The following is a 16,229-nucleotide window of genomic DNA, read 5'->3' on the forward strand; positions in this document are numbered from 1 at the left end:
GATACCTACCTACTACAGTTTTATTTTAAGAGAGGAAGACAACTGGCATAGAACTTAAGGATTCGATTGTAGCTTTGTGGACAATAATTGTAAAAAGAAAAAAAACTCAATATTCTCAACAAAAGTCCAACCATCAAAAACACTGAAGAGACTCCGTGCTCAATACTTCAGAGTAGTTCAGTTCCTACATAGTAGTTTCTGAACAGAGACATAACAAAAAAAAACTCCTGATACCATCCCAAGGACCACAGTAACATAATATGTTCAATGGTTCTGGTTGTGGATCGTTTCCACAGATTCTTTGTATATGATCGATCACGGCTAATGTTTAGGAGGCCTGTCAGCTGCGATGAGTGTGAGTATAAACTGCAATCTTACATCATGATCCTGAGAGCTCTGGCACTTTTAACAAGAGAGTCATAATTACATGAACATCAACATTTCAGAACAACTGTGGAATAAATGTACCTGGCTGGAAAGTTCTGACAATGTTCAGAATACTACCAATGTAGTACCAATGTACTAACAACCCTGATTCACTAGAAAATCTATACATTTGTGGGCAGATACTGTAGATACAAATGGGGAATTTAGAAAGCAGGATATTAACCACTTTTCAAAAACGTTTCACAGATTTTCAAATATAGCCGATCTAGATCACTTGCAGATCAGCTACTTTTCTTTTCTTTTTTGAATGTTTTTGAATATGGCTAAAGTAGTTAAAGGCACGTATATAAATATACAGTATATCCTGAATAAGGAGCTGTTATTTCAGATGCAGTATGTACAGTATACACAGAGTCATATTGTTGTATTGTTGTCCTCAGGGGAACACGTCAGTAGGCAGATTGTTGTCCTCAGGGGAACACGTCAGTAGGCAGATTGTTGTCCTCAGGGGAACACGTCAGTAGAACATCACAGAGGAGTGTTGTATTGTTGTCATCAGGGGAACACGTCAGTAGGCAGATGGAGGATTGTTGTATTGTTGTCCTCAGGGGAACACGTCAGTAGGCAGATGGAGGATTGTTGTATTGTTGTCCTCAGGGGAACACGTCAGTAGGCAGATGGAGGATTGTTGTATTCTTGTCCTCAGGGGAACACGTCAGTAGGCAGATGGAGGATTGTTGTATTCTTGTCCTCAGGGAAACACGTCAGTAGGCAGATGGAGGATTGTTGTATTGTTGTCCTCAGGGGAACATGTCAGTAGGCAGATGGAGGATTGTTGTATTGTTGTCCTCAGGGGAACACGTCAGTAGGCAGATGGAAGAGGATTGTTGTATTGTTGTCCTCAGGGGAACACGTCAGTAGGCAGATGGAAGTCTTTGAAGGTGTAGAAGGAGATGTCACCATGGTCCACCACAGCAAAGGTGACAGGAACGTCCCTGCTCTGGAAGGACAGCAGTTTGACAGTCTGCAGGTCAGGGACTGGACCCTGGAAGCTGCTACGAGAAAGAGAGAGAGAGAGAGAGAGAGAGAGAGAGAGAGAGAGAGAGAGAGAGACAGAGACAGAGACAGAGAGAAAGAGAGAGAGACACAGACAGACAGACAGACAGACAGACAGACAGACAGACAGACAGACAGACAGACAGACAGACAGACAGACAGACAGACAGACAGACATTAAATAGTAGTCTGAATTAATTTAGTCATTCTTTAATTGGTGACATGTATGAATGTATACATTCAAAGTTGATCTACTATGTAATAGTATGCATTTATAATTACTGATAGACTGTAGCTACGTTCACTCATTTACACCCAGAACAGATGTCTAGCACTGAGCTGAGCCGGTATGTGCACATGCATGCACATGCATGTGTGCATGCATGCACATGTGCATGTGTGCGCATGCATGTGTGCATGCATGTGTGCATGCACGTGACGGCAAACCCATTTAGGACTGAGGCCGAAAACGCCTTCTAAATCCTGATCTAGGTTTTCTGAAAACCTTCAAATATGTATTCAAACATGACAAAAGATGCATGATGCTATATTATACTGTAGTGCAGGGGTTTTCAACCTGGGGGGGTCCCCAAATTATAAAAAATAAATAAAACAATATATATGTTTTGCAACTGAATGGCTGTAAAATGGAAATTTAGAGTTTACATAGTACATATAGTGCATGCATAAACTTTCTTTAATGATTATATCTGGTTTCAGTATTTATTTATGATGTATTTTCTATATTATTAAGGTTATTGTAGCGGCCAATTTGTATTTGTAGTAGTCAATGCTTTTTTTTCCGGCAGAGATGGTGCAAAGCAAAGTACCACCTCACACACACACACACACACACACTATATATACACTGTATATTGTATAAAATTGTATTGCAGAATAAAGGTTTTCACAGGTTTCATATATAGGTTCATAGACTTGTTTGTTCACAACGTGTCACTTTCTGAGCTTGTAGATTGGCTATTTTGAACCCACAGAATAGGGATGCTATAGGGTTCAAACAATGACAGCTGCATCTGAGCATTGACTACACCAGAATTAACCAGACTAGACATGTGATTACACCAGATTCATTCCAGAATAGAAATGCATTGATATCATGTTTTCCTTCCTGATATTGATGCCATCAGTACCGAGTATTGATCCGATACCAGTGTGTAATTTAAACAAATCTATGGGATTTGTTCCCCTATAAATAACGTTTATTACTTGAAAAGTGACGATACTCCCTGGCTCAATGACTGTGGAATTTGTATGAACGCTGAATGCAAATTTAAGAGTTTCTTTGTCCTTTATAAGGCGTTATTTGGACATAAATCAATTTAATACATTTTAAATAAATGTACACTGTGTGAATTGAACAGGACTTGAAAGCAGGACGAAAGCAGCGTATGCTTAAATCCAAGGCCGTGGTTATTTAGTTTAACTAGTGTCAGTTGTTTCCGGTAAGCTGGTCTATGATGAATTCCTGTTCTGTTCTTTGTCTATATAGAAGTGTCTATTTGTACGTCTCTAAATGTTTTGATGAATTGAACATGGTGGACCCTGTTGTAAACAAGTGTAATGCTTAATTGGGTCGTCCACTCACAGTTAACAGCCTTTGTGTTGAGTTTGTGCTTGAAATGTACTGTAATTCTGCAAACTGTTAATACAATAATCAATCAATCAATCATGAGCAAACAGCCCGTGTTAGTGGTGGTGACTTGCTTACCTGCAGACACACAGGTGGGAATAGGGTTTCCCCGGGTTGCTCTTTTTGAAGTCGGCCACCGTGTCGGGTTGGTAAACACCGAAGCTTATCCTCCACTCCTTGTCGCCTGTCAAACTGAACACACACAAAGCACAAGGTCACCATATTCCCTCAATACTGTGTTATTATGTATTACGTAACTGTGGTAAAATACACATCTTGTCATTGGCATAATCTGTAATATGTTTTTCAACTAAATTGAAGATTTTTATACTGCATCTGCAATCATGTCAATTGTAATCCAATATAACCATGCGTGCCAGCCAATTTTATTATTGTTGTTTGCAAATCATGTTCTATTAATGTTTTTGTTGTGTTATACAGGTAGAGGCCTCGTATAAGCCCTTTGGGCTTCTTTCCTCCTCCGGGCATGTTTCCTTTTTATATTTTATGTACTGTTTTTTGTATTGCTGTTTTTACAATTTGTGCTAAATAAATGAATCAAATGCATACTGTAGCTGTATGGTTTCAATGGTTCAATAATGCTTTGTTTTACAATACAATGGTGAAATGCATTGTGACATCTGAAATCCAAAGTTAAAGTTAAAAAACATTACCTGGATGCTCCGTCCAGCAAGTTTGATGATTTGACTATGCTGATTTTTTCAAGCAGCTCAGCTGAGAAAAGAGACAAAGAAATGTCACTCTCTTACTCATATCTTACAAGCAAAACCATATGAAAAAGATTGATATCAGACATATTAGGCATAGTGTGACGAGTGGGTGATTTGTACTGACAATGACATTGCTTTGGCATGTTCACATTATATTAACCCATTTAGAACTGAGGGCAATTCTAAATTCAGAAGTTTTCTGAAAGAAAGATTACAAAAAAATGATGCTCCTATATACTGTACATAGCAACACGAACCCCAAAATGGGTTCCCGTCTTGAAAGGGTAAAAACTAAATGGTTTAAGTCACAAAGCACCCTGCCACCCGTCACAGACACACACATTTAACTAGTTGAATCAACAATTTCAGACCAGCAAAACACCATCCCTGGTGCCTGGAGAGTGCTGACTGCTGACGTACTCTCGTAATAGGAAAAAACTAGGTAAAACATGGGTGATACGTTTGTTCACAATCACATCACACCCAGAACATTAAAACATGGGTGATACGTTTGTTCACAATCACATCACACCCAGAACATTAAAACATGGGTGATACGTTTGTTCACAATCACATCACACCCAAAACATTAAAACATGGGCGATACGTTTGTTCACAATCACATCACACCCAGAACATTAAAACATGGGTGATACGTTTGTTCACAATCAGATCACACCCAAAACATTAAAACATGGGTGATACATTTGTTCACAATCACATCACACCCAAAACATTAAAACATGGGTGATACGTTTGTTCACAATCAGATCACACCCAAAACATTAAAACATGGGTGATACGTTTGTTCACAATCACATCACACCCAGAACATTAAAACATGGGTGATACGTTTGTTCACAATCACATCACACCCAGAACATTAAAACATGGGTGATACGTTTGTTCACAATCACATCACACCCAAAACATTAAAACATGGGTGATACGTTTGTTCACAATCACATCACACCCAGAACATTAAAACATGGGTGATACGTTTGTTCACAATCACATCACACCCAAAACATTAAAACATGGGTGATACGTTTGTTCACAATCACATCACACCCAGAACATTAAAACATGGGTGATACGTTTGTTCACAATCACATCACACCCAAAACATTAAAACATGGGTGATACGTTTGTTCACAATCACATCACACCCAGAACATTAAAACATGGGTGATACGTTTGTTCACAATCACATCACACCCAAAACATTAAAACATGGGTGATACGTTTGTTCACAATCACATCACACCCAGAACATTAAAACATGGGTGATACGTTTGTTCACAATCACATCATACCCAAAACATTCCAAAAAATCTGTCATTTGTCAGTGTGTCAGTGTGTGATCGTACCAGTCGGGGTGTAATGGTTGGGGTCGTGTAAGGGAACGACAGACCCCTCCCATAGGTGGGGGGGCCTGTTGCTGTGGCGACGGCGTCTCCTCCTCCCCTCCTGCAGCTGGTGGTACTCTGTCCAGTTGCTGCAGCGTCTCACCTCTCTGTCCTCGTTGACGTCCCACCTGTACCTGTGCCTGTCCTCCTCCCTCCTGCGCTCCCCCGCAGACATCCTCACCTGTGGGGGACATGCACGTTAAGTACAGTTATTTAAGTACAGTACTCGTGGGTTAACCCATTAAGACTTATTATCCCGCGATTTTGTAACTAATTTTTTCACCCAGTGTCAATTATCTAATGTAATCTTGGGCGCTATACTTCCTCTGCCAACCTGGGGGGGGGGCAGCGGACTGACCTCATGCTTCCTTCTATGCATGAGGAGTCCAAGCTGCTTCTTTTCACCTGACAGGGGAGAGTTTCCCCGGCCAGACGTAGCGCGTGGAAGGATCACGTTATTCCGACCAGTTCCTTTCCCCTCCATCAGGCGCCCCGGCTGGCCAGGGGAGGTAGTTTAGAGACCAGGATTACTGCATGTTTTTGTGAGCGTACCTACCCTAGGGGACATGGGGAGAACATGCAAACTCCACACAGAAAGGCCATTTTGCCAACGCCGCCTCGGGTATGGGCACCGATGACGCGGAGGAGGGAATCGAACCCAGGACCTTCTAGCTGTGAGGCGACAGCACTACCGACTGTGCCACTGTGACCCAACCGATTAAGACTTGAGGCCGGTTCTAAAAATCCTTCTAAATCTATTCGTGTCGAGGACCCCCAAAATCATTTGTTTTGTGCCAGGTACTGGAAAGGTTACTTTTGAATACTTCATTATTTTCCAGTACTTTAACTCAAGAACAAATCTGACAAAGTAACTCTCACTTGTAGTTGAGTATCATTTGACCAATATATGATCTATACTTTGACTCAAGTACTGGGGTTGAGCACTTTGTCCCCCACTCATCCTCACCTCCCGCAGGTTCAGCCTGCGCAGCCAGGGGGCGACGTCACAGTCGCCCACGTCCAGAGCCCCAGGCAGCAGGGAAGGGTCCGGGGAGGCCAGCCTCCTGGAGGAGCTCCGCCTGGAGCCCAGGTCTGGGAAGGGAATGCAGTGGAAGTCCCAGCGTGGAGCAGAGGAGGCGGCCCTGGGGGACTGCTCTGGTGGTCCCGGCTCTATGGACGTCCCCCACCAACTCCTACCCTCGTTGCGGGGACAGGGCTGTCACCATAATGACATTTCAGTTGAAGATTGATTGTGTTTTAGCATGAAACACAAATAAAAAATATTACTTTAAAAATAATTTTATCCAAAATGATCAAAGAATTAGTAAATAACAGATCTAACAGCTCAAACCACACACGTTATTGAGCTTGTAGATCTGCCTTTTACGGTATTTTTTAAAGAAATAATCTTCTGAATCTTCATTCAGAATCTTCTGAATGTAAACTATTCGGACGGCTATGCAAAACGACAAAGTTTAGCTCAAATAACTGCGCTCTGACTATTATGTAATGTAACAGGCCTACACTGGGGTCACTTTGCAGCACGTTCTGGGTCTCTGAAGTATCATGGGTTGGAAGGTCTGCAGGACACTCTGGGGTCTTCATATCCTCACGTGTGTCGTCATGTTCACCCACCTCTGTTCTGTCACAGACAGATCCCTCCTCAGGTTCTGTGTGGCTGCAAGAGGACACACTTTGTCATATGCAAAACCTCCCTTTTACAGGAGATCTATGTATACATACTGTAGGCAATATTTATTATATTATATTTAATATATATTAGAAATACACCAATATCTGGCTGATATATCGGTCATTATCTGTGATTTCGCAGATAATGTCACAATGCATTTGACTTCACATCCATTGTTTTAATAAAACAAAGCATTATACAGTAGGACAAACCCTACAGCTACAGTATGTGTTTGATTTGATTTGATTCATTTATTTAGCACAAATTGTAAAAACAACTCTACACAAAATATAAAAAGGAAAAGTGCCAGGAAGAGGCAACAAGCCCACCTAGCGTCCACATTTTTAACAAATAAATCAAACTATCAGCTCTACGTAAATCCATTGTGCCAACGGTACCTTGGCATAGAGGAGGGGCTGTCACTTCTTTTCCTCTTCTGATGCCTCCTTGCTTGGTCTTTAGAAGACACCAGGTTCAGCTGGTTCTCATATGAGGATGACACCGTACTGTGAAGAGTCCCAAAATCATTGTCCCCTCCAAATCCTCCACACCCCCATTGTAAGGTCAAGCATGACGTTGTAAAAAGAAAACACACAAGTATTGATTGATTACCTGGGATCAAACCGGTTCACAATGTAGCCAAGTCTCTTCAAATGGCCAAACACCTTGGTGATGGAAAAGTTGTGAGATTAGGTGAGAAATATTTTTTGCTGTTAACAGAAGCACTGCTCCCCTCATCCCTGATACCTGATACTGCTGCAGTGTGAGCGTCTTGGAGGACAGAAACCTCTCATATCCTTCCTGGATGGATAGAGGAAGGTCCTGATAAAACACCTGCAGGTTTCCCTGAAAGCACAACAACACACAAGGCATCCATTATAGCCAAGAAGTGCTCTTCACTACAACTCTGACTCCTTCTCTATGTTCTCTAGTACTATCCTCGATGGAAGAAATGTGATATTCGATTTAAACGTATTTACATAAAGGTAACATATTGATGTTGGAAAACCATCCTCCAAATGTATTGACTATGTATGTGTAATGTATTGAGAGAGATATATATATATATATATATCACAGAGAACAGCTGATATACAAGCTCACATCGCATCACAGATGCGACTGTTGTGAGCGTAGAGGTCTGTGTGCGCGACACCATCGCGGGACGAAGCATAAATTATACTTGATGCGCTGCAGGTGCGCGTGCAGCCGTGGACAAACAGGCACTGCTGCCGTGATCATGAGTGCACCTCCCTTTCTTATGACAGCGACTGGAGGTGTGGTTTTGTTTTGAATTGCTATTATTGTTCAAACACAACAGAAACCAAGGACTATATATTTCAAGGGCGAGAGATCACAATAAAAATCCTAATCATTCTTCCTCCACACTGGGAGAAAAACAGCATCTGAAAGAGTGCAGTTAGAACTTTTCCATTGCATCTTATGAGAGGTGGTGTTCTTCTGCAGCCCTTATGCGGGCAGCATGCTGTTTCTTATCAGTGTGACATTGTCTCTTAAGGCGTCTATAGGCACTATATACCACCAAGACATGAGGATAGTACGCCCTCTAGTGACTTAATTTTGTCACTGTCTACAAAGGAACTTAAATCGTTAACACCCCACGATGCATCCCTCTCCAAAGAGCACCTGTTTTCAGTTGGAACTTGGATATAATCACGGACTCATGCAGCGCTCCTTAGTTGACTAGGTATCGACTAATCGATTACCGTAGTTAGCCGAGACCAGGCTTTTCAGGTGAAATAGAGAACGAACATTATAATGGCTTAACAATGGCAAATGGATATTGGTCTATATAGACTGGGGGAATTACAGGGTTATATCCAAGCCCCCAGTAAGGCTATCCAACGTTGAAGATGCCACTACCTACTGGCGAAATGTGGAATTGCAGCACTTAATGGAAGTGGACTGACGTTCATGACGTCACGTGAGAAATTGAGGTCCGGGGCTAGGCTAGGCTAAACCTCCGCTCGCTCGAGCCATTGAGTTATAATTATACTTCCGGAAGTCTTCCGGGTGCTTCAAAACGCCACTGAGCAACTTACACTGAAATGAATAGCGGCGGGGCTAACGCTCCAGTCCGGTCTCTATCCTTCTTTATACTCTATGGTTATATCTAGAGTTTGGGAAAAAACAACAATGTGTTGGTCGATAACAAACTGACTGATTAATAGACTATGAGCCTGAGTGGACAGCCTTATTTATTATATTCTAATTTGGTTGACACACACAGGTATTATTTGACACTCACACATTCCATCAGGTACAGAGCCTCCTCAGGGAGCAGATATTGTTTCCCATTGGCAGAGAACCCCATCGTCTGCCAAAACTTTCCCTGTGCATGGTCAAACAAAAGGTTACATTAAATGAGCAGGAATTATCTGCAGTGTGTATCTGACAAAACGTATCATTAATGGGTAATAGAGGACGATGGTTGTATTCTCTTCTTGCTGTCTTATCCGCCATCATCATGTGGTGATGTACTCACAGCAGGAGACTGCAGTTCCACCGTTCCCTCACTAGGAATCCACACAGCTTTCGCCAGGTTACCTCTGCAACAGAGAGACAAGTTCGGTCGATATATCAGTTTGGTCAATATATCAGCCATTATTCCATTTATTCGATGCAGCCAATGTGTCACTTTTTACCATTTAAAAGGTCCTCTATTTGTCACATTTGTGAATAGGGTTTAAGTGGTTAATGTAAAGTAAAGTAAAAGTCAGTTAATGTGTGTATTTAATATTTACTTGTTTGGTTGTTGAATTTAAAGTGAAATTTAAAGGACCACTTCACCACTTTTCAACATCTCTTCATATAATTGGTCCTCACTAATGTTCATGATAAAACACCACAATTTTTTCCTACTCAGTCTGTGTCTCATAGGAGGGCTTTGGGCAGTTCGGACACCCGTCCACCAGTGACATCATCAATAGGCAGATTTTTTTTAAACAAGATTTGTTTTAAAATATATTTAGATTTTTATTAGCGTGAGAACGGTGGCTTCAACTTTTGCATTGCAACTTTTCAGGAAAAGAAGCCTGCCGTTTCTATTAGCTTGGATTCACCATCGATGATGTCACTGGTGGACGGGTTTCTGAACTGCCCACAGCCTTCCTATGAGACACAGACTGAGTAGAAAAAAATGGTGGTATTTTATCATGAACATTAGTTAGCACCAATTATAGGAAGAGAAGTTGAAAAGTGGTGAAGTGGTCCTTTAATAAGCGTAAATCCTTTGTTTGCCTATAAGTTAAATGTTCTCATAAAGAAGCTTTAATCAAAACATCAGTAACAATCAGAGAGTGACAGAGACCCAAACATCTGGCATCAGTCGGGCTCTAGTCCACATCCAAAGCTATTGAGAGAGAGACGTACAACACTCCAATTGACTTCCATTATAAGTCTATAATATATAATATAATTATTATTATAAGTATTATGACTATAATATATAGTCATTATATAAAATATTCTATCCTTTTGATGGCAACACCAACTTACAGCTGATTTGAAATGTGTTTAGGTGTGCTCAGAGATAACAACAAGAACGAGAGAACGACTGGGCGACCGACTGATAGTTCCAAACACTACTTCCATGTTTGGAATTAGTATCCAGACAAAAATTGCTCAGGTCAGCCCTGCAAATAACTTTTTCGTTTTTAGAACCTTATGTCATATTACGCTACTTAAATATTTTCCCTCTAAGATGAGGGACATCTTCTGAGGCACAGCTGGACTTGGAGAAATGAGAACCCCTGCGTTAAGCAACCGGAATCGTTAACATTCCTAAAAGGATCCCAACCCTACTCTCTCTCCACCCGCTCCTCCGATACCAGGCTCCAGTGTTCATCCAAGCTCTGCTTCAAACGCCGTCCCTGTTGCTCAGAGTCGTCTGGGAAGAAGTCCTTCTGTCCTCGCACCGGGATCTTATGGCTCCTCGCCCGGGCAGCAAACAGCTCCGAGGGACTGCAGAGTGCAGTCACAAAACCATAAAGCAGTGGCTCTCTAAACTTTTTACAATTACAATTTAAGCAATTAGCAGACGCCCTTATCCAGAGTATTTCAAGGACCCCAAAATGAATATGTATTTGGCCGTGGAACCCAATCTAAAAATACGGTAATACGTTTGTGCCAATTTGTTTTTCACAAGATTTATTGAAAATAGCAGATACAACGCGTTGCAAGTGTGAGCTTGTAGATCAGCTGGTGACAGCCTCGTAGGACTGGATGACATGACACGTAGTACTATCTGAAGCTCATACACAATCCTGAGTAAAACGTACACGTAAAAAGTACATATTGCAGCTTCAAATGATGTGTCTGTAGAATAGATGTTGCAACACTAGATTTTTTCAACACCGAAACAGTGTACATCCAAACAGAAAGGTCCTATCTAATTGAACAACATTACACTCACCAACATTGCCAACTGTTCGTAAAGCTTGAATTATCCTCCATGTGCAAACAAAGTGTTTGTTTCATAAAATTCCTCTGTAGACATCCAATGAGCTACTACTTTCTGTCTGTTCTGTGTTGGAGTTCGGAAGCGCTCGGTTTTCAAATAATGCCTCATGTATTATGTGCTTCAAAACAGGTGGTACGCAGGACCGTTGAGTGATTTCCAATGAGCGCTTTGCACACTCGAACACTTTGATTAAACGGTGTTTAATACAATCAGACTTTTCTGTTTGGATGTCAGTGGTCAGTAATGAAAGTTGCAACTCTAGATTCAACATAATAAAAAAATATATATAGTGTTGCAAATTGCGGCTAGGTGTGGAGAGAGAGAAAGAGAGAGAGAGAGAGAGAGACAAAGCTGACAGCATCTAATTTCTGCGTTTTTGTGTTTACACTTAAAAATGGGGTCCGGGGACCACCAGGGGTCCTTGAAGGGTTCCAGGGGGTACCAGTTGAATTATTTAATATAGCATCCCAATCATTTTAACCACTGTATCCATATTTTATACATTTTTAAACAACCTTGAAAGTATTGGCATATTTAGAATGTCTGTGATATTTAGGACCGATCAATGACTGTGAATTTGGCATACATGAAATGCATGTAAGACACAGGCTAACAGAGATTAGATTTGATGTAATATCATAAAAATGACAGTGTGCATGCTTGTCACTATTGTCAAAGATGAGTGTTCCATGACCTTACATGTCAACTCATATATTTATAATTTCTCAGTCTGAGTGAGCAATCATTCATTCATAAATAATCCATAGAGCCTCACCAGTACCTAGGACTTTATTGCCTAAATGTCGGACTGCACCTATACCGTACTTTAAGCTCTGGTCCATATGGCGTTAAGGACGTCTCCTCCCTAACGCTATGGACCAGTCCAGAGCTACACCGTACTGTACATATCTGATTAATACAGTATTCAACCAACCAATCAATCAGAATAGATCTACAAGCTACCAACGCGAATCTGTTCTTTTTGGCAAGCGACACCATATACACACGAGGCTTCAGTGTTGTAGAAGTTGTCTCTACAGTTAGCAGTGGCACACTGGGTGTACTGTCAACAATGCAGTAATGTTACGCGAAATAAGCTATTCATATAAAGCACTGGTCAATTCCATGAAGGCCACGGTATCCCATAACGTGTTATTCAGGTTGAATTAATAGATACAACATTTGTACCTCAGTATCTCGCTGTAAAACTCAACTTCAGCTGCATGCTCAGCTGCTGTCTTGTTTTGGTCCGCCATATTTGATACAGTGGCTGGCTGGCTCCTCCTCGGGGTCCTAACGCAAGCAAATGGTCAATAGAGGGAGCCAAAGCACAAGATTTGCAGTAAGGGCATGATTAAACAAGTAGTCTCCGTGGTTATGAAAGGTTATTAATTAATTATTATGTGTCAATTTATGTACCGTAGGTTGTCTAATTGTTGTTGTGATACATGAGTTCCAGTGTTGTAAACTATATTTACTCTTTACATTTTTACTTTACACTTTACTTGAGTATTAAAAATCTACGGTACTTCTACCTCACTACATTTCAGAGGCAAATATTGTACCTTTTACTCCATTACAATTATTTGACAGCTTACTGAGTTATTTAGCAGATTGTAGCCTACTTATTATTACAAAACATATTAAACTTAAGCCTTGTTTTATACAGATATTTGAAAATAGCAGATCTACAAGCTCGACACAACTCATTATGAAATGGGACATTTATAATAAGTATCCTACTTTTAAGTAGGCCTATACGTATGCCTTGTATTTTCACTCAAGTGAAATGTTCAATACAGAACAGAATATTTCTACATTGTGTTATTGCTACTTTTACTTTAAAAAGAAAATCTGAGGACTTCTTCCACCACTGCTTTCTGCTTCCTATATATCATGTTTCACATGTCTGCAAAACTAGTACCGGTAAGTACATTTGCTCAAGTAGGCCTACTGTACGTCTTATTTGCACTTTTTCAAATTTTATATACTTACTTTATACTCCACTACATCTCAGAGACAAATATTGTACTTTTATTATTACAATTGTTTGGTAACTTTATAGTTACTAATAATGATTATTATTACAAAACATAGCCTATACATTACGCAACCACTTCAGCCCTATTTAGCAGATCTTGAGTTGTAGATCTGCTATTTTCAAAAGATTGTTTTAATGCATTTTACACATGATCAGTGGTGTCTACGCAACAGTGTGCCATGCAGAGGTTTTGAAAAAAAAGCATATACCGGCTGCTAATCATTTCATAGGCCTATTTGACCACGTGTGAGTGCATAGGTATACATGCGCATTTTACAAGGAATAATTATGGTATTACTTTTTCTTTTAGTAGGCCTACTTTTATTTTGATGCCAATACGTTTGTACTTGTACCAGACTTTTACAGCGCACTTCCCACGCTGTAAATTAACATTTTCAAGTAGCCTACTTTTTCCACCACTTAGAAAAATTACCAATTTGTTAATCAAAGATTTTTAGCAAAGATATTGGGACCCATAAGGGTTACATTACATTTGGTTGCATTTCTATACTCTCAGAGGTAGATTAAACACAGGATTATAACATGCAGGACACACCTGACCTGTGAGAGGTGACAATGAGTGAATGCTCCGTTAAGTGTCCACTACACTATCAACCTGCCCCCACCTCTCCCCACCCACACACACACACACACACACACACACACACACACACACACACACACACACACACACACACACACACACACACACACACACACACACACACACACACACACAGCCACCAGGCTGCCGGTATAGTGGTGTCCATGGAGATGTTCAGGACTCACAGAGGTATCCGGCTTACTGGAAACCTGCTTTATGGTTGACTTTCAGGAAGGGGAGGGGAGGGGGGCTGTGTCTGAGAGGTGCACGCATTGTGTGCGTGTGTGTGTGTGTGTGTGTGTGTGTGTGTGTGTGTGTGTGTGTGTGTGTGTGTGTGTGTGAGTGTGTGTGTGTGTGTGTGTGTGTGTGTGTGTGTGTGTGTGTGTGTGTGTGTGTGTGTGTGTGTGTGTGTGTGTGTGTGTGTGTGTGTGTGTGTGTGTGTGTGTGTGTGTGTGTGTGTGTCCTCTTCTGGACAAACTACAGGCCACCCATGAGGAAGAACACACTAGATATTTACCCGATATATGAACACACCATATTTACATATAGGTTAAAATGTCATTTAGTTTAAGTTAGCACGTTCTGTAGACAGACGCCACGGTTAATTTGCTGTCCACCCTATTGTAGGCTATATAGTTTCAATGTACTGATCATTTGAATATATATTATAGTGCTTACAGGGGAGAAGGCGGTTTTCAGCATAGCAACTAAGTACATGTATTAAATTACTGTACTTTATACATTATCTACTCCAATACATCTCACAGGCAAATATTGCACGTATAAGTGACAGCTTTACTTACTATAATTACTGTTGCAGTTGTAGATTATTAATGCAAAACATACATCAAGTGATGAATAATGATGTATTGTTGTAGGTTAATCTACCCAGCAGTCGTTTAAAACCACCTTTACCAGCTGCAACATTAAAGTGATGACCACATTAATGCATAACTAATAAGATATTATGACTGTGAAATGGACCGTTGAGCATAATGAGTAGTTTTGTACTGTAAGTAAAGTATATTTGATGCCAATATACTTGTACATGTGCTTTTACTCAAGTAAAAGGTTGCCCACATGACTTTTACTTGTAACAGATTATTTCTACATTGTGGTATTATTATTTTTACTTGAGTAAAGAATCGCAGTTCAGAGTACTTCTTCCACCAGTGGCTCTGGGCAGAGAGGGGGGTGTCATGGCCCCGCGTTATATTTTAAGGCTCAACGTCTCTTTTTATGAGCTGGATGACGTCAGCGCTCCCCTTCTCTGGTGCGTGAGTGACACGCTACCTTTGTATGGGAGTCTCTGCGTGGCGTTCACAAGGCGCTTAACTCAACTCCAGGGTTCCAGGGCTGCGTATGTGTGAGACCCATACACACACACACACACACACACACACACACACACACACACACACACACACACACACATACTCAGGAATTCTGAAAGGTCCACACATGCATACACACATGTGCGTGCTGCGTGCATGCGTGGACCTTTCAGAATTCCTGATTCCTTAATCCGCAGTTTTCTTTTGGGGCTGAATAAGTGACTATTTGCATGCTCAGCCCAGGGGTGGCTTTTATACGCGAACTGTTGACTTGCAAAACATGCCCTAAGGACCACACTGATGGATACGCTGATGGGATGACTGCCAGCAAGGTCGTGGTGAAAGGGCATCCGCGTTGCTCACATGTTAAATGGTGCCAGGAAAGGAAAGCAAAACTAACGTAATTTAAATACAGCTCTTCAGTGTAGAACTGTATGTCAAATTGAGGAATGATCAATCCCTGATGTAGCCTACGGGCCTGTTTTAATAGTATAGTACTAGTAGTAGTAGGCCTATATTGTATAAACTATTATAGTAAGGAAGTCAGTACTCAAGTAGGCCTAAGTAAGTAAGTAAGTAAGTAAGTAAGTAAGAGAGTAAGTTTGCAAGTAAAGTAAGTGACGTAAGTGAAGTATGCAAGTAAGTAAAGGTTACACATTTAGCATGAATATATCATTTTTAACAACATGCTACATCATCCACACAGACGGTGCATATTCCACACCGATAAAGTGTCACACTGTTTATTCTGAAAGACATAAATAAAGGCTTGTATGAATGAGACATCAACCACAAGTAGTGATGTGAAACATTTGACACATTTTCACGTCGGTTTTTTTC

General features: G+C 40.8%; 1 protein-coding gene across 2 annotated transcripts; it reads right to left on the minus strand.

Moving 5' to 3' along the window:
- Positions 1-6: 6 nt before the first annotated feature.
- Positions 7-12,730, minus strand: tsen54 (TSEN54 tRNA splicing endonuclease subunit). Of its 2 annotated transcripts, none has more exons than XM_079519443.1 (13): positions 12,599-12,730; positions 10,753-10,911; positions 9,434-9,497; positions 9,197-9,280; positions 7,675-7,773; positions 7,540-7,592; positions 7,326-7,433; positions 6,759-6,912; positions 6,202-6,450; positions 5,196-5,415; positions 3,769-3,829; positions 3,173-3,286; positions 7-1,439 (listed from the first exon to the last, which is right to left on the minus strand). In XM_079519443.1, the coding sequence occupies exons 1-13, from the start codon at positions 12,664-12,666 to the stop codon at positions 1,289-1,291; spliced, it is 1,584 nt and encodes a 527-aa protein (XP_079375569.1). In that variant the 5' UTR covers positions 12,667-12,730; the 3' UTR covers positions 7-1,288. The 2 variants fall into 2 exon arrangements, with proteins under 2 accessions (XP_079375569.1, XP_079375568.1); XM_079519442.1 differs by having other exon boundaries at positions 7-1,442.
- Positions 12,731-16,229: the final 3,499 nt, after the last annotated feature.

The sequence above is a fragment of the Electrona antarctica genome, assembly GCF_951216825.1.
Source record: "Electrona antarctica genome assembly, chromosome: 14".
NCBI classification, from domain to species: Eukaryota; Metazoa; Chordata; class Actinopteri; order Myctophiformes; family Myctophidae; genus Electrona; species Electrona antarctica.